At 52.3% G+C, this 17,853-nt stretch overlaps 7 protein-coding genes across 7 annotated transcripts; 1 reads left to right on the plus strand and 6 right to left on the minus strand.

Moving 5' to 3' along the window:
* Positions 1-903: 903 nt before the first annotated feature.
* A1O3_09631 (uncharacterized protein) lies at positions 904-4,022 on the minus strand (the record flags this gene model as incomplete). Its single annotated transcript, XM_007739725.1, has 4 exons — positions 904-1,381; positions 1,429-3,736; positions 3,836-3,911; positions 3,969-4,022. 4 exons carry the CDS (start codon positions 4,020-4,022, stop codon positions 904-906), a joined length of 2,916 nt encoding a protein of 971 aa, XP_007737915.1.
* A 1,588-nt stretch (positions 4,023-5,610) lies between these two features.
* On the minus strand, positions 5,611-7,393 carry A1O3_09632 (tubulin beta chain; the record flags this gene model as incomplete). Its single annotated transcript, XM_007739726.1, has 8 exons — positions 5,611-6,342; positions 6,394-6,716; positions 6,770-6,902; positions 6,954-7,008; positions 7,058-7,099; positions 7,156-7,181; positions 7,233-7,256; positions 7,382-7,393. 8 exons carry the CDS (start codon positions 7,391-7,393, stop codon positions 5,611-5,613), a joined length of 1,347 nt encoding a protein of 448 aa, XP_007737916.1.
* Positions 7,394-7,984: 591 nt separating this feature from the next.
* Positions 7,985-9,693, minus strand: A1O3_09633 (delta-1-pyrroline-5-carboxylate dehydrogenase, mitochondrial; the record flags this gene model as incomplete). The annotated part of the gene is made up of 2 exons (XM_007739727.1): positions 7,985-8,145; positions 8,202-9,693. The coding sequence occupies 2 exons, from the start codon at positions 9,691-9,693 to the stop codon at positions 7,985-7,987; spliced, it is 1,653 nt and encodes a 550-aa protein (XP_007737917.1).
* A 463-nt stretch (positions 9,694-10,156) lies between these two features.
* A1O3_09634 (uncharacterized protein) lies at positions 10,157-11,464 on the minus strand (the record flags this gene model as incomplete). The annotated part of the gene is made up of 1 exon (XM_007739728.1): positions 10,157-11,464. One exon carries the CDS (start codon positions 11,462-11,464, stop codon positions 10,157-10,159), a length of 1,308 nt encoding a protein of 435 aa, XP_007737918.1.
* Positions 11,465-12,248: 784 nt separating this feature from the next.
* Positions 12,249-14,354, minus strand: A1O3_09635 (succinyl-CoA synthetase alpha subunit; the record flags this gene model as incomplete). The annotated part of the gene is made up of 1 exon (XM_007739729.1): positions 12,249-14,354. The coding sequence occupies one exon, from the start codon at positions 14,352-14,354 to the stop codon at positions 12,249-12,251; it is 2,106 nt and encodes a 701-aa protein (XP_007737919.1).
* Positions 14,355-15,584: 1,230 nt separating this feature from the next.
* A1O3_09636 (uncharacterized protein) lies at positions 15,585-16,136 on the plus strand (the record flags this gene model as incomplete). The annotated part of the gene is made up of 1 exon (XM_007739730.1): positions 15,585-16,136. The coding sequence occupies one exon, from the start codon at positions 15,585-15,587 to the stop codon at positions 16,134-16,136; it is 552 nt and encodes a 183-aa protein (XP_007737920.1).
* A 625-nt stretch (positions 16,137-16,761) lies between these two features.
* Positions 16,762-17,167, minus strand: A1O3_09637 (uncharacterized protein; the record flags this gene model as incomplete). Its single annotated transcript, XM_007739731.1, has 2 exons — positions 16,762-16,824; positions 16,928-17,167. The coding sequence occupies 2 exons, from the start codon at positions 17,165-17,167 to the stop codon at positions 16,762-16,764; spliced, it is 303 nt and encodes a 100-aa protein (XP_007737921.1).
* Between the last annotated feature and the right edge of the window lie 686 nt (positions 17,168-17,853).

Below are 17,853 nucleotides of genomic sequence, written 5' to 3' on the forward strand. Positions count from 1 at the left end.
TTCTGTGTTGCGTGTTACAGTGCACTCGGGAAGGCTGTGTCGTCAGAGTGGCGAGTATGATGGATGTGTCGTCGCAGTGGCGGGTTTGATGGATGCTGCAGTGTCTGAAAAGAAAAGGAGGAACAGACCTAAGGCCAGACGGCGATCCTACCGTACCATATATGTTAAGAGTCTGTATCCGTACTCCATACACATACATATATGTACGGACAGCCATTCATTTATGTACCTTACAGTACCTATGGTATAGTATAGCGTATGCCTCCGCGGAGTAATAAAGACACTCGCTCGGCGTCGTCATCATCATCCCGATAAACTCACTCGACAACACATATGCATTAGGTAGGTAATCATTTGTATTACCTTATGATCGCAACGTATCGCGGTGCGGCGCAGCATCGCGCACTAGTAGCGCATGTCAATCTCAAGGCTGAACGCCAATGGCCCCATCAGCATGACTAACACACTACCTACTCCATCCTCCGTGCAGTTTGTAACTCTCCGCCCGCCCTGCCTTTGATCACCCCAGCGGCCTGTAGAAGATTCCTTACAAATGGCCTAGGGGATAAGTGGTAGTAGTCTGTAAGCAATGTCTCTAAGCAATACATGGAAATTGGTTGGTACGACCTAATACGTACATAGGTATGTACCACGCCATCGTCTTTTACCACGCCTTGTAGATGGCATCTTAGCTTGCATGCACACACGGTCTCGGTACGTGCGCAACGTCCCGATCTAATCACGAGCAACGACAAGTCAGAATGGAATGCAACACAGCGCTCCATTCCCGCCATGCGAGTCCCATTCAAGGCTGTAACAGTCGCGGTTGTGATTCACCAACCCAGCTTAACCGAGAGCAGTACGTACTGTGCCAGTGTCATCAGCCAGCGTAGCTTCCCTTCCTCAATCCAGGGCCTCCAGATCAACGGGGCCTTGTTGCTTCCAGCTGACTTTCCAGATGTCACTGTTTCCCTTTTCCGCCTTGATCTTTTTAGTCTTCGATCCGCTCTGCTCCGTTGCTTCCAGCAGCGCCCGGCTGTCAAGTGCAAACGCCCTGACAAGTTCCTTCATCCGGCCACCCTCGACGAAAGCGTCCGTCAACGTGGGGTTTTGCGCAACTAGCTGGGAGAGTTCCAAACACTCGACCAACCACACCCGAGAAACATAGTGTCCTGCACAGTACAAGACACTGTTGTAAGCTAGGATACATTCGGGAATGTAATGGTTGCGGAGGGCTGTCAGTAAAACCCCTTCCATATCATCCTGAGACCGGCACAAGAACTCTGGGTCAAACAGAGGCTGCATGACTTGCCGCACGTCCTCAAGCGCCTTCTTCATGTCACGCTTGCACGATCGTACTGCTGCCGGGTTCATTCGATTCCTGCTCAACGTTAGTACTTTTCCAAGACATTCTCAGATGGCACTCACGCTTCAAGATTGTCGGCGATCTCTTGGAAGACATCTAGGCTGTCGATAGCAGCGACAAGCTGCTCCAGTTGCCGCCAGACCAGAGATTTGTATGCTAACGTTCCGCGATCGGTGCCTGCTTTTACCAAGGGATGTTCGGGCATCGGATCCTTTCGCTTGCGGCTCGGGCTGATGGGTTGAATGTGATCGTCATCCGTTTCCTCGTCTTCACCTTTCTCGTCGTCTGCGGGGGGCTCGTCGTCCGCAAAGTTGAGATTCATCCCAACAGCAGCGAGAGAAATCTCCGACAAGCTGGCGCGGTCCAGTAGCTGGCGCAAAGCCACAAAGTTTCCCTCCACCAGGAACATTTTGTACAGAACGGTCACAGACCAGGCGACACTTCCCCAGTTTTCCGCATCCACATATCGATACCATTCCACACTTCGAATAATCTTGTCATCCGCATCCGAAACCTCCCCGGCCATTAAGCCTGGGCGGACTCTGAGCTGGGCTGTGCTGGTCGTGGCCCCTGGGACTGTAATCCGGGGCGGGGTCGGGATTTCCGTCATGTTGCGAAGTCTTTTGATTGTATCCATATTGGCAAGCCAGAAAATACCATATGCAACCTCTGAAATATCGATGTGGTACTGTTTCATGAGCTTGACTTGCAAATCACGCTCTCGACGATCCGTCACGTTGATCAGAATTGCTCCTAGAACGCGCGGTCTTCTCTGTTCGGACAATTTGGAGCCGTACAGAGGAAGCAAGGAGAACTTGCCTTCGCGTTCTAACCAGCCAATATAACTGGCGATATTGTTCTCCATCTCATACTCATGGCTCGTGTAGGACGATTCCAGGAAGCCCAGCGCCCGGAGTAACAGTTGCAGGTGAACAACCATGCGGACGGAGTCTTGATCTTGAGCGTTTATCCGAGCAACATCACTGACATCATCATCGTTGTCTTTCATGAGGTGTGATCCTAGACCGGTGGCATGGGCCACCTGAGCAGCAGCCTTTCCCATGCCAACAAAAAACGTGTCGAAGTCTTTTGACACAATAGTCAATTCCAACAGCTTGTGCGGGAGATGAGTCTCGTCCTTGGTCGTCGGCTCTGAGGGAGCCTTGCCGGCATACTGTCGAATCTGAGTGATTGCCGAAGGTTGCGGATGGTATACAATGGCCTCGGGGTTGCCCAGTTTGTGTCGATAAGCTTGGATGTAGTGTTGATATCGCTGGATCAGAAGGGCATTGAAGATGACAAAGAGGTGGTCATCGATCGTTTTTGCCGCCGACTTGGAGACTTCCATCTCACCACAAAGGACACCGTAGACGGCTTTTTGGTAGACATCAAGAATAGCTGGGTTTCGAGTAAGACTGTAACAACGTTCCGACCACTCTGCGTTCGATGCGAGGTTGAGTATACGAAGCCACGGTGAATTTGCCATCTCACCCATATTCGGGCTGCAGCCTCGCACGACGGCATACCGCCATACCTCTCTCCGTTCCGCCCACCATGACTGAATCTCTGCGCCTGTTTGACCCCGCCGCAGCATTTCCCAACAAGTTCGCCAAGCCGCCTGCTCGTAATACTCGTCCTCTTCCTGTAGCACAGCCGACTCGCGGGTTCGAGAATCAGGATCCAGTTGTGCAACGAGGGATTTGCGATCGCCTTTCCGCGCATGAGAGCGGTTAAGATTTTGGATTGAAGGGTCCAGCGGCCCTGACAAGGCTCGGGTTCGTTTCTGTTGCTTAATCGCAGTCTGTGTGTAGACGGGTCCAGCACTCCAGACGCCCTCCCCTCGCTCCGATTTCTCCAGCAGGGTCTTAAGTTGGGTTTGAATAGGCGGCGAAGTATCAGCTGCTCTGTCTTGCAACCATGCCAATATGCATTCATATTGCTGGGCGACCACGTCAGAGTCCAGAAAGGCTGTCCACAGTTCGATGTTGCCTGAATAGCGGTGAAGACCCCCTAGCCTTGATTCTTGAGCAATCTGGGCGCTGTTGAGCGTGTCAGGAGAGTTGCAATACAGCAAGTTTCGAATTAGCCCCCATAGATCGGATTCCAGTAGGACCTTCTGTGTCTGCGTCTGCGTCTGGGAATCCGAGTCATCGGCCGCTGTGATTGTTTTCCTGATTTGAGCAATCTTGCTGTAGCGGTCCAACAGTACCAAAGCATCTTCCCAGAGTGAGCCATCAGTGGGCTCTCGATTGGCCACAAATTTGTCCAGTGCTTTGGCAAACTCCTCGACTTGCTTGCTTACTCGATCGGCGGTGTCTTGCAGAGGTCGAAGAATCTCTTGTGCAGTAGATTGGTAGGGGGACTGAGGATCTGTTGTATTGATCAGCATTTCAGCTCCAGATCCGTCGCCCTCGACTGAAAAGGCTTGTCGACGGCTATAGAACCGGCACCGGGAAGAAAGTATCGCACCTTCCTGTGAAGACTCGGCTTCATAGTTGTCGGCCATTTCCTCGTCACTGGGCAAGAGGGGCTCCTCGAATCGGTCCTGTCGGGAGTCAGCACATTCGCTACGACAGTGTTTTGAAGTGCGGTAGGAGCTCACCTGCGACCGGTCTGTAGGTCTTCCATGGACAGATGACCTAGTGATGGGAGCCATGGCCAGCAATTACAATCAAGAAGGCCTATTGGGTCAGGGACGTTTGGAAGCAGAGATGCCTGTCAATGGCCAAGTCGAGTTCTCGAGAACGGCCGAGTCTCTTCACATTCGACTTAACAACGCGACAGAACGACGCGCAGGCTTGAGGCGCTAGGCCCAAAACGGTCGTTGGGCGAACAATTCTTCATAAAACTGCCGCTCCCACGATTCTGCTCGGTTTCTTCTTCTTTTTCTTCTCCAACAATGTCTCAAGGTGGTCATTAGAGTCTCGGAACAGACCTTTTATTTCCTTCAATGTTTGTTCAGATCCTACGGGGTCTCTTTGCGTGCTCACGACTGCCTAAGAAAATAGCCTGCATTCGCTATTCAGCTGGCCAGACCTCCGAAAGAAGGGATGATGGTTCAGACAGAAAAAAGTCGATATGCTACATACAGCCCGTCTTAGCCTGATAGAATGTTCCTTGGATATGCAACGCCGGGAATCCGCGCAGTCTAACCTCTGCCTGGTGATCCAGATCTAACGGCCGAACCGTTTGGAGTGCGTATGTTCTTTTCCTCAAAGTGATCACTTCTGTCCACGTTGCTGGATCTTCAGCCGTAGCAACTTGGGTTTCGGACAGGAAGGTGTAGTGGCCTCGTCGCCCTGTTGATTGTAGAATTCATTGCAGCAGTCATACAGAGCATCTACTGCTGATTGGCACTTTTCCTCTTTGTAGTTGTTCTTCTGCAGGCAGTCTTTTCCGAAGCAAGAGAGTCTGATCAGCGTCCGGACACGAAGTCGATAATCCTGGTACGGAGGGCGTCGGTCAAGACATGAGTATCTGCCGCAATGCTCAACATACCTTGAATAGCACACTGCGGGAATATTCAAGGTCAGCAAAGCGAGCACAGGATGAGGTCCGGGAGAGTGTGTGTGTTACCGCTCTAGCGTGGCAAGGAGGTTTGGTGTTCAGATCATCTTGTAAACGACCCTGACAGATGAATTAGCGGTCGATGCTCCATACACAAGGCAAAGTCTAGCCATTGAAGATGTCAAATTGGCGTACCATGATAATTGTAAATGGCCTTATCCCAAAACTCGAAGTTGAAGCAATTCGAGAGGGAAATGCGGTTGAATATAGATGGATGTCGAGTCTAAATGTTGTGTTACTACTTGGTGCCTACCTTATATATATATTATATATTCCCGAGAGCTGTGACGTTTTCTTATTGTTCATCATCTCTACGTCGAAGACTCGAAACCTACGAAAACACATCCACCGCGCATCCACCTGATGAAACATCAAGGAAGGCTCGATTTCGGCTTTATGCCCTGCCATGGTTTTATTCATTGGATTAAAATCTTCGCTGCTGCGACCTGAATTCGGGATTCCGCCAGCATGCTTACTAGGCTGCCTGGATCGATCTTGACCCTGTCCCGTGTCCGTCTTTAATCCATCATAACTCCCTGCTACGCTCTGGACAAAGTAAAAGGGTTGGTTGATGGCCAAACAAAACCAATCAATGGTCAAGGCCTGAGTTGACAACACGACACAATCATTTCGTCAGTGTGCACGAGACACATATGTGCCCCTTTGATGAAAGCAATTTACACTTCCTCCTCCAAGGGCGCCTCCTCCTCGCCATAGTCCTCCTCGCCCTCCGAGATGCTGGCTTCCTGGTATTGTTGGTACTCCGAGACCAGGTCGTTCATGTTGGACTCGGCCTCTGTGAATTCCATTTCATCCATACCCTCACCAGTGTACCAATGCAAGAAAGCCTTGCGACGGAACATGGCAGTGAATTGATCCCCGACACGCTTGAACAGCTCCTGGATAGAAGTGGAGTTGCCAACGAAAGTCGAAGACATCTTCAAACCGCGTGGCGGAATGGAGCAGAGCGCGGTCTGCACGTTGTTCGGGATCCATTCAACGAAGTAGCTGCTGTTCTTGTTCTGGACATTGCGCATCTGATCTTCGACTTCCTTCATGCTAACCTTGCCACGGAAAATGGCCGAGCAGGTCAAGTAGCGACCATTGCGGAAGTCCGAAGCGGCCATCATGTTCTTCGGGTCGAACATTTGTTGTGTAAGTTCTGGAACTGTGACAGCACGGAAAGAATTTGCCCCACGGCTGGTGAGAGGGGCGAACCCGACCATGAAGAAGTGAAGACGTGGGAATGGAACCATGTTCACGGCAAGTTTACGGAGGTCAGAGTTCAATTGTCCAGGGAAACGCAGGCAAGTGGTAACGCCGGACATGACTGCTGAGACAAGGTGATTCAGGTCGCCATACGAAGGATTCGCCAGCTTCAAAGTACGCATGCAGATATCGTAGAGCGCCTAAACACAGTGTCAGTGCAAAGAATCAACCTGGAGTCTGTGTGATCGTACCTCGTTGTCAATGCAAAATGTCTCGTCGGAGTTCTCAACCAGTTGGTGAACCGAGAGGGTCGCATTGTATGGTTCAACGACGGTGTCGGAGACCTTGGGAGATGGCACGACCGAGAAGGTGGCCATCATTCGATCGGGGAACTCTTCGCGGATCTTGGAGATCAATAGCGTACCCATACCAGCACCGGTACCACCACCCAGGGAGTGAGTGATCTGGAAACCTTGGAGACAATCGCAGCTCTCCGCCTCACGTCGAACCACGTCGAGGACTTGGTCCACCAGTTCCGCACCCTCTGTATAATGACCTTTGGCCCAGTTGTTTCCTATATGCCTGTTACTTCTCTGCGCTTGATTTTTGGATAACAGGAGTTCGTACCAGCACCACTCTGGCCGAAGACGAAGTTGTCAGGTCGGAAGAGTTGACCAAATGGACCAGCTCGAACGGCGTCCATGGTGCCGGGTTCGAGATCGACGAGAACTGCACGAGGCACATACTTGTTTCCAGAAGCCTAGAAGAGAATAAGTGGGTGGATTTCAAGGGATAGGGTCGGTGTACGTACTTCATTGAAGTAGACGTTCATACGCTCGAGTTGGAGATCAGAGGTGCCATGATAGCTAAATTTGTCAGTTCCGCTCTTAAGCTTGCCAATGGTGCTGCACATACATTCCAGAGCCGTCAAGGCCATGTTCTCCGGAGATGATTTGCCTGTGCTCTTGTTAGATGGATTGTGGTCGCCATCGTCGCGTCTCAGGACTGCGTACCAGAAGGCAGCACCGATTTGGTTACCCTAGGTTTGTCAGTCTGTATCGAGGTGAGAAGAGATATTGTAGTGACATACACATTGGCCCGTCTGCAAGTGAACCTGTTTTGAGAGGTCGAGTCAGTTGTTGGTCACAAAGGTTCAACGATGGCGGGGTCACGACAAAGCAAAGGGGTAAACAGGTCCAAAGACGCGTAGCGCAGGCTGCGGGTAGCAAGATAACTTACGATCTCACGCATGTTGACGGATTCAAAGAGTAGCTGGAAGGGATATCGAAGACTGGAGAGATGAAGATGACAAACAAGGAGCTACACTGAGGAGGATGTCAGAAGGTTGTGAGGTTGTAGTAGTGGTAGTGGTAGTTGGTGCAGTTGGTTGTGGGCAGCAGAGAGAAATGGCCTCGCTCAATCAACAAACTTGAAGGGGGAGGCGGTTTCGCCAAGGCTTTTGTTTTGGCTGCGCAGCGCGATAGGTATCCGTACTAGTACTAGGTACTAGTGATATTAGTACTAGTACAAACCAAAGGCGGTGAAGAAGGCGCTAGGCCGTGGGGAGTCAAGGCCCACTGGCAGCAGGCTGCCATGATGCCCCTGAAATCACAGTCTCCAGCAGTGTCTGGCACGCCAACAGCGAAACACGTGATATCAGCCTCTCCTCGCGCACCTGCGTTAGAGGTTATTAACATATTTACTCCTGTTGAGGAGACTACTGTACAATAGAATATCTTACTCTCTGCCAGTGGATATCGCTCCACCCATTCAAGCCATTTTCATTGTCCATGGAGTCTGTCTGGCACAGCGTGAGGTATACATAACATCGTCTGGTGCATCTTACACCTCATTGGAAGGATATTCCACCTCTGTCGTCGGGAGAGTCTCTTCCTTCAGTGCCCTCATACTCACAAAGCGCGACAGAATAGCAGCCGAGCCGGCCTTGTCGTTCGTCCCCGATGCTCTCGCCCCGCCAAAAGGTTGTTGGCCAACAACGGCACCTGTGAACTGATCAGCCATTATTTCACTTACCGGTCAGGAATGGATGTCGTCTCACCTGTGCACTTGCAGTTGATGTAGTAGTTGCCAGCGGCGTTTCTCAATGCCTCCTCGGCATATCTAACGGCAGCACGATCTTGCGCAAAGATGGCCCCAGTCAAACCATAGTCGGAAGTGCTGTCTACCAGTTTGCAGGCTTGCTCAAAGGCATCCAGCTTCGAGTCATCATACACGTAGGTTGTTAAGATGGGGCCAAAGAACTCGGTCTTCAGATTCTTGTGTTCCGGATCCTTGGTTTCGTAGATGGTGGGGTGCACAAAATATCCCTTGGAACTGTCGTACTTGCCACCGGTGAGTAGCTCGAGATCCTTATCGTTCTTTGCGGCATCGATGACTCCGGATAGTTTCTTGAAGCTGGCCTCGTGTATGACCGGGCCGATGAAATTGCCAAAGTCCTCTGGCGGTCCGATCTTCAATTTTTGCGTCGTTGAAATCAGCTTGGACTTGAACTCTGGCCAGATCGACGACGGCACATACAACCGGGAGCAAGCACTACACTTCTGACCTTGGTACTCAAAAGCTGCGCGGACAGTCTGCACCACTGCGTTGTCAATGTCTGCACTGTTGTGGACCAAATGGAAGTTTTTGCCACCAGTCTCTCCCACGATCCTAGGGTATCCTTTGTATCTGCCCTCGCCGATACCCTGGCCAATTTGACTGTACAGTTTGCGGAAGACAGCCGTCGAGCCGGTGTAGTGCAGGGCAGCGAATTGCTTGTGTGAAAGGACAACCTTAGTCACCTCTTCAGCATCGCCTGGGACAAACTGGATCACGCCTGCAGGAAGACCAGCTTCTAGCAGAATCTGATGGACCAAGTAATTTGAGGCGATGGCCGAGGGACTCGGCTTCCAGACCACCACATTACCCATCAGCGCCGGGGCGCCTGGCAGGTTTCCGCCGATGGCGGTGAAATTGAACGGAGAGATGGCGTAGACAAATCCTTCCAGGGGTCTGTACTCGACTCTGTTCCATATGCCCGGAGAATTGTAAGGTGGCTGCTGAGCGTATAGCTCTTCTGCGTATCTGACATTGAATCTCAAGAAATCAGCCAACTCAGCAGCCGCATCGATCTCGGCCTGCCATGCGTTCTTGCCCTGTCCCAATATTGTCGCGGCCATGATCTCATATCTGTATTTTGTGCTGATGAGGTCGGCCGCCTTGAGGAAGATGGCCGTCCGATCGGCGAATGGGAGAGATTCCCATGCGGGCTTCGCGGCAAGGGCTCCCTCGATGGCGTTGTTGACGTCGTCACTGGAGGCATTGGAGTATTTGGCGATGGTGGTGGAGTGGGAGGAGGGGTTGTTCTGGGTGAGAATGGTAGAAGTCTTGATGGATTTGCCGGAGACCACCAGAGGAACGTCGATAGGCGCCCTGGCTTGAAACGCAGCTACTGCAGCCACAAGGCCTTCCCGGTCTGGAGAGCCTTTGGCATAGTGTCTGTTGGGCTCATTGGCGATGTTGGGGATCTTGAACGCAGCAAGAGTCGACATTGCGGCGGGCGATGAATGGAATCTGCGGATAGACTGAGAGGCCGAAGAAGACGACGAGGTAGGAGCAGATCCGGGTAGGGAGTGACGAGGAAGAGAGAGCAGGGTTCTACTACAGGAGCCCGCCATTTTTGGTGATTATGTGGTAATGTACCAGACACTCCGAGTGCTCGTATACAATTGGAATGCCACCTGACTGGATGCAGAGGCAGAGGGGAATTGGAGACACCCTACAGCCAGACTTTTGTACTTTGAAGCCTGTGATCAGGATGTCTGGCTAGGCGCGGTTCGCGTCGGGCTCGGTCAACCCCATCCTAAGCCTGGAGATGCCCGCCCGAAGGTCCATATTGATCAGATAACATCCATTGCAAACCTTTCTTCTCCTTCGTATCCGCCGAGTCACAGGGCGCACGATCTCAATACTACATTCTGTGCTTTTTTCTAGCATCGGCACAGAGCTCAAGGGCTACGTCTCTCGTCGGACGTTGAAGGGACAGCCACCCGTGCTGGTTTCTCTCAGCTTCTCCTTGGTCGCCTCCATCTCCTTTGCCCCTTTCCCGACGAACACTGTTGGGCCTACATCCTTGACTTCGAATCCTTCAGGGTGCATGCCTTCGTCGCCAGGACGAGGCACACCAAGCAACATGCTGACAAGTGCCCCAGGGCCCCACCGATTCCATAGGGTTGGTCTGACATACACTGGCATCGTGTCCCACCAGAGAATATACCTTCGCCCACTCTTGTCGGGTTCTTGGGTCAATAACTGGGTCGTGCTGAACCATGGTCTCGGAAGCGACAAGTGTCTCAAGTAGAATCTTCGCAACGCCATGAAGCCATTGAAAAGTGAGATGTATAAGGACGGGGCCTCTTCGAACATGATAGCCTCCCTCAGTCGATCGTCCAAGGGAGCGCTGACCATCTTCGTAAGGACACCTCTGATGAAGGTGGGCTGTGTACTCAGGATGAGTTTCCGCGTCTCGACGGCGGTGTCGTAATTGCTCTGGCTGGGAACCATATGGCCTCTTTCATACTGCTTGGCCCAGGCGTCGAGCTCGCGGTAGAAATGGAGGCCGTCCTTCCAGCCGGTGGAGTACGACGGCAGCACTTTGAAGGAGATACCCATGCCATCGCCCATAGCTTTATGGAAGACCCCCATGGCACACACCTCGAGATCGGTGAGTTGTCTCCACTCATAACGGTTGATCCATTCCACCGGCTGGTTGAGAAACAACGACAGCGTGTATAACATGTCGTCGTTGGAAATTTTGCCTTGTTTGATATAGTGGCCATGCAAATAGTTCAATCGAGCATATGCGGCAATGCATCGGTCGCTTGTGGGATCACCGCCGTATATGTCAGAGAGTAAGACGGTGGTGTCGGCATACCGCCGCGGCACGTTCTTGGACATGGACAGTTGGCCTGTCTTGACGAGTAGATCGCTGATGGTCGGAATGCCGTAGGTGCGAAAAAGGGCAAACTGCAAGCCTTTGTCGAACAAGGCGGGGAATTCGAAATCATGCACGACCTGGACAATATCATGCGCCTCGTCGGCCGTCATGCCTTCAAAGGATGGATGTGCCGGACTGCCATATTTGTACTTGGCTTGCAACGCCCTGATGCGTCGGAATCGTAAGGCCCGGCAGAGGAGCGGATAGGCAACAAGGACAGGTAACAGGTAGTACGACCAGAACCTCGACAGACCAGAGATCTGCTGCGACGACGATGCGGTCAGGTTCGAGAAGAGGGGGAGGGGGTAAGCCGATGTAGTGTCCATGGTGGCAGAACACGTTATTTGTTCCTGGTCGAGACTGAGACGCAGTTTTATTGATCACACAATACGGTAGATGGAGGCGAAATCAACTCTCGAGTCCTCTCTCTCCCTACCTAATACTGGCCATTCTCTGTTTCGGGGCTGGCGGACGATTGTATATATAAGGTTACGTGCCGTGGTACCAGAGTCAGCACGGCGAGGAGACCAGCCAGGTCAGATCCTGGTCCTTGTCCGTTAGCCTTAGCCCTACTACACACTACGGAGTGCCGAGGGAGTATCTGAGCATCGTCCAATATGTTGTCGGCCTGATTGGGGTATTCGTCGTCTTGGTGTGTCGCTCCCCCATAAATCCCCCTTGTGCCCCAAGTCGAATCCTTTAGTGCCGAGTCAGCAGTATCAGGCACGCTCGGGCGCAGGCTGCCTCCAGTGAGAGGGATCTATACCCAATGTGCTCCGTACGAGCCTGTCTATTCCAATTGCTTCGACTTGCACATTCGGTAGCTTCATGTCAGAGAGCGAATGGCTCCTGGTCTGTGGCTCGACCGTCTTTTGCTGCGCAATAACAGGGACACCCATCTACTCCCAGCATGCAAGTAGATTCAAGAGCCGGCAAAGCCGAATGCGTCCAAACTCCTTACCTGTGAGTCCTCCTATGTGCCTGCAAAATGCAAGATGCTAAGCATTACGCATACCAACCAACATATCGCAGAGAAATCTTGAAATCCAGATGCTTTACTCCATCTTTTCTGTACCTGCTGCAATCGCGATCGCCCGGGCTGCCGCTTCTTCAAAGGAGTCTGGTTTCGAGCACATCGGTTAGCCACAGCGACAGGCTTTGAAGTGAGTTGGCAATTCTTGATGACCTACCGAAAGCGTCAAGCTTGAGGCCGCTGTCCCGGATGAGCTTCTGTCCTTCCGCCTCACGCGTTCCGCGTATTCGAACCACAACGGGAACCTTCAAGTCGAGATCTCTAAAGGCCATCAGGATGCCGTTGGCAATCATGTCACCCAGGGTAAGTCCACCGAAGATATTAACAAAGATGCACTTAACCCGCGGGTCCGACGTGACGATCCTAAAACCAGCTTTGATCGTCTCGGACGTTGCCTTGCCCCCCGTGTCCATGAAGTTCGCAGGATGGCCACCTCGGGCAACGAGGGCATCGACCGTGTTCATTGCCAGCCCGGCTCCGTTGACAATGGTCCCGATACTGCCCTCGCCCGCCAGCTTCACATAGATCATGCCTTCATTTTCAGCTTCGACCTCCTCAGGAACCTCACTCTGGAAGTCTCTCAAAGCATGAATATCAGCCTGCCGCTTCGAACTGCGGAAAGCGGCATCGTCGAACCCAAATTTCGCGCCTTGAACCTGCAGGGTCCCTTCTTCACCCATGACAACCTTGGTTTGAAGCACGAATGCCTCTTTAGACATGAAGAGGTCGACAAGTCCAGCAATGAGCTTCCCAAGAGCTGGTTGACACTTCCCAGAAACGCCCAGGTGTGAAGATACCTTTTCAAGCATGTCCGGAGAGGTCGGGGCATCTGTTCCGTATGCAAAAGGGAACTTCCGAGATAGCTGGAAAGCTTGTGAAGGATCTGTGGTCGGTGATGCGATTATACAAGGCTGCCGCATCTCTCGATCGATAGAAATTGCGATGAATTTCTCCTCATGAATTGTGGGAGAGACCACCGTGGGAACTCCCCTTGCGTTCAACATATCGAATGCCTGTGACTGCTTGATGTACAGTCTCCGGCGCTGTTCTACCACCGATTTGCCTGGGTCAAACGCCTTAGGTCTGCGCGGTGCCGTGTGGTATCCTCTCCGTTGACCCGCACCAGCAGCCGTTCTATCTTGAGTTCCAGCCCACGTTCGTTCAGCCAGTAGCGTCTTCATTCCGGCGCCGAGTTTTTCAGGATGGTCGACCACAGTCACTCCAACGTCTTCTAAAATCTTGATCTTCTGTGCAGCGCTGGCTTCTCCAGGAGCTGCCCATGCCCCGGCGTGACCCATGATCCGGCCAGGGGGCGCCTGAATTCCCCCAATCAGAGCCATAAAGGGTTTGGGGTTGGCTATTCGGCGATTGTAGTTGTTAATCCACTCTGCTGCTCTCAACTCAGCACTGCCTCCGAGTTCGCCTATCATGATGATGCCTTCAGTGTATTCATCTTCCACCAGGACCTGAAATGCTTCGACGAAATTCGTGCCGGCGAGAACATCGCCGCCCATACTAATGCAGTAAGTCTGGCCAAGGCCAGCGCGTGTGGTCGAAGCTACGGCTTCGTAACTCAAAGTACCTGATTTGGCCACAATCCCGACTCTACCTTCGGTGAAAAAGGGAAGAGGCTGGAACCCCAGCCGACAGCGGCCTTGAACGTTGATGATGCCTGGGCAGTTAGCCCCAACTAACCGTGTTTTTGATTGGGTGCGGAGCATCTCGTGGATCCTTAATGTATCATGTAGTGGAATATGCTCTGCAACAGCCACGATGAGAGGGATCTCATTCTCGATAGCCTCTTCCAGTGCCGCAACGGTCCCGTCTCCTGGCACGTAGATAGCGCTGGCGTCCGGCTTGAGCTTCTCCACTGCCACTCTCACAGAAGGCAAGACTGGCAAACCCAGATGTTCACCCTCGAATCCGGGCTTGACTCCCCCGACAATGTTGGTACCCCAGTCCAGAGATTCTTTGGCATTCATGGTGGCTTGACGCCCGGTGAATCCTTGGTATAGCACGCGAGTGTGCTTGCCTATCTTGAGATTGTGGATGGTGTCGGCGTAGGATTGCCGGTTGGCAGAAGTTGTGAACGGAAACGCATTGCCGTAGGTGCTATGTTTGTGCAGAGCTCGTTGTGAAGCTATCTGGGATCGGAATCCTCTCGTCGATATAACCCTCGACATCACTCGGAGAACCGCGGAGGAGTGAGGTCAGCCACCCCGTGCTCACGACCCGGGAGAAACAAGAAATCGCGGTAGAGGGTAGACTAATGGGTATTTGTTGATTCGTGAAAACGATAGCACTATCGTAGATTTCGACAACCAAATGAGGGGAACCGCACATATACATACGCAATAGCAATGCGGAGACGGGTACGAGACGTCCGGCACCGTCTCTTGTAGCTGGAGACAAGCCCAACTAAGTTGTTCCAACAAACCCGATCTCGGCAGAAGAGAAGAATGGAGGTGGAGGATGATCGGCCATCATCGAGATGCACGACACCGCAGACGGTCGACTTGTCCGAGACGCTAAGGTCGTTCCGAGAGGCTTAGGGCCACCAGTGATCTCGCGAGACCGGAGATGGGCATTGGAGATTTTGGAGATTGTTGGAGAGGGTCAGGGCAACGTAGGTACCTAGGTACTCGTAGTAGATACCTTCATAAGGTAAAATCTCACCGTCTGGTGTTGTTGTGTGGAGGTCGACATCCGCCGGCAAACAGCTTGCCATCGAGTCTTCGACAACACACTGTTCAACCAGGTCTTCGACGATATTCATGGCTAAAGCGGGGGTCAGTGTCGACCGCGGCCCAAGGTCAGGTACAGGCAAGATCTCCGAGGTATGTTACTCCGTACAGATCCGTACTCCAGAGTCAATACGTAGTCAGGGACTCAAGGGGCCAAACCTAGGTACTAGGTAGGTACCTGGTAGGCACTTCGGCACCGATATTGTTATAGTACAAGAGAAAGTTGGGGCACTAAAGTACCTGAGGTAGATACCTAGACCTAGGTACTATTGCACTTCGGAGGTAGGTAGGTACTGTACTCGTACTACGTACCTAAGGTACCTTAGTATGTCATTGCCCCGGGTCCCGCTTGAGGTTTCTCCCCTGGTGGTGCCCCCCTCCCTGCGATAATTCGTCATGTTCTGTCGCGTATAAGTGACGTTTTCGTAACCATGCAGTGCAGTGGCTAGCTGCTCCCCATGCTCTTGTGCTTCGTCAGATAATGAGCAGGTTGAGGTCCGGCCAAATGCAGCTGCTACCTTACCCGTAAGGTATCACCTGATGTTGGCTGCAAGCTCGTCCCCGTCATATTCTTTGCACCAGGCAGTCGTCGTTAACCCTAGTGAAAGCTGCTTGTCGACCTGCCCACATCCATTCCGACAAATCACCCAAGCTCCCAAGCTCCCATAGATGGAGTCCAAGCTGGCCAGCCTGCACATAGACCTGCCTACTGTGCCCAAGCCCAAGCCAAAACGCAAGGGTCTGCCGAAGAAGGATGAGGTAGTTGAGTCCTGGGAAGATGACGACCTCTCTTCGCTTGATGACACTCCGACACCCACAGAAGGAGCAGGCTCCGAGCTGAAACCCGCCATGTCCCAAGACCCAGCACTGAAGCCACCTCCGCCAACACCCATTTCTCCCGAAAATGCTGACCAGCACATTGACTGGGCTCCTGCCCAAGTGCTGGGGGGCGGTCGTCCGAAGCCTTACGGCGCACCCAGTCCCTCGACTCCCACTGATATCGACCGCGAGCAAAGGAGGCCAGAGACCACCACGGCAACAGCAAGTCGACTCATTGCAGCGGGCTTGGGTATCAAGCCTCCTAAGAAGACAGAGGAACAGAGACAATACGACCGGGCTGTCAGAGAGCAGGAACTCAGACGGAGAAATAAAGAAAAGGAAGAGAAGGAGCGGGAAAGAGAGGCCGAGGAAAAGGCGAAGGCCGCAGTCTGGGATGAGTGACCTCTAATGTTCACCTCCTCCCCCGCCTGGAAGCGTTCGCCAGAGTCCCCAGTTGTGCATACATTCTGACTGACTCGAGAACCACTGCCGAGAGTACATAGGGGATGAGCGGCGAAAAGGGTGTTCGCTAGGCGCAATCTATACATGACAGTCTAGACGATGTAATTATACAAAACGGTAGCTATCCTGCTATGCCTGCTTCCTGAGTGACAAATTGTGACAAAGAGTGCCGAGTGTGCCCCCAACTGAACCGGCGCGCATTGTGTCCGTAGGGAAAGGTAGCCCGTTGGAAGTATAGATAGGTTAGAGGCTGGAAAAACTCAACATCGGGATCGATCATGGGACAAAAGACAGCACTGAATGGGAAACAGGGCCACACAGGCCAGAGTTTTCTGGATATCATTGATTGCATTCCCCAGCGTCCAGTGACCCTCCAGCTCAAACCTGAGCGCCTGTCTGCATCTCCAGCCCATGCAACTAAGCAAAAAAGTCTTCTCCTCTCGTAATCGTGCACTGATGCAATCTCGTCCCATTCGTAGCAAGTGTCGTCCTACCATGCAATGGTACGTAGTTGCTTCCTGCCGCGTCAGACTGCCCCATCGCATCACCATCACTATCCGCGCTCTCACGCACCACCGCCAATCTGCTCCTGGTGAACTTCGATCGAATCGCCATCTTGCATCTCCAACTGTAGACAAGCGGTCAGTGTCGCTTCAGCCCATTGCGCGATGGGACGATCTAGTATGACTAATACTTGGAGGAGGGGATATGAGGCAAGGAGCATGACTTACGATCTCCGGTGTATCCTGACCTTGCACTTTCTGTCCTTCGAAAAGAAACCTGGCAGATCGGGGATCTTTTCCCTGACGTTCACAGAACGCCTTCATCAGTTTTTCGAGCTTTGTACTCCTCTTGATCTTGAAAAAGACTTCGTTATTTCCGTCCGTCACTTTTATGTTCAAATGCTCATTCCCCCCAGCGGCGGCGGGGTTGTCTGCACCGTTTGGAGAGGGTTGACCGGCGTCGGACATTGTGGGGTGTCAATGAGAAAATAGAATTGAGGAGGAGGCGTGTGCAACGTGGGTGGTTGCGCGAAGATGGAGGGTGTTCCTCTGCTTGAAGTTTAGTGATGGCGCCGCAAGAGTTGTCGGGAGAAGGGATTCCGTACCAGAGTGTTGGAGGTGGGAAGCGCGTCACAATAGATCGATGGCGGGCGTGGAGCGATGTGGATGTAGAGAGAGAGGAGAGAGTGGTGGATGTAGAGGGAGAGTGGTAGATATAGAGGAGAGAGCGGTGGCAAAAAGAAGAAGCGCAGCCGATGGAGGTGAAGATGAGGTCGATGTGACAAAATAAAGGAAAAGGAAGAGGAGCCAAAGGGCTGCTATTCACCTCAGGTTGCTCGTGGTGCGCTCGTGCTATGAACAATGGTACAATAATCGTGGAGGGACATTCAGTCTGCCACCCAGGTCATTACTCCTCTACTATATTGATACTACGGATACCTCACCACTGCTTAGCTTTGATGCAATCTCATCCAATCTTCACTTTGTTCTTTTCTTTTTCACCACGTTGCTTCTATGTCAAGGAATGAGTAGAGGCAGAAATGGCCACACAGTTCAAAGAAAGCGGGTGGCTACTGCTGCTGCTGCCGTTGTCATCATCATTTTCAATCATCAAGCTTGCACATCCTTATCTCTCTCCTTTGTACAATGCACCA

Source organism: Capronia epimyces, assembly GCF_000585565.1.
Source record: "Capronia epimyces CBS 606.96 chromosome Unknown aczIQ-supercont1.10, whole genome shotgun sequence".
NCBI lineage: Eukaryota > Fungi > Ascomycota > Eurotiomycetes > Chaetothyriales > Herpotrichiellaceae > Capronia > Capronia epimyces.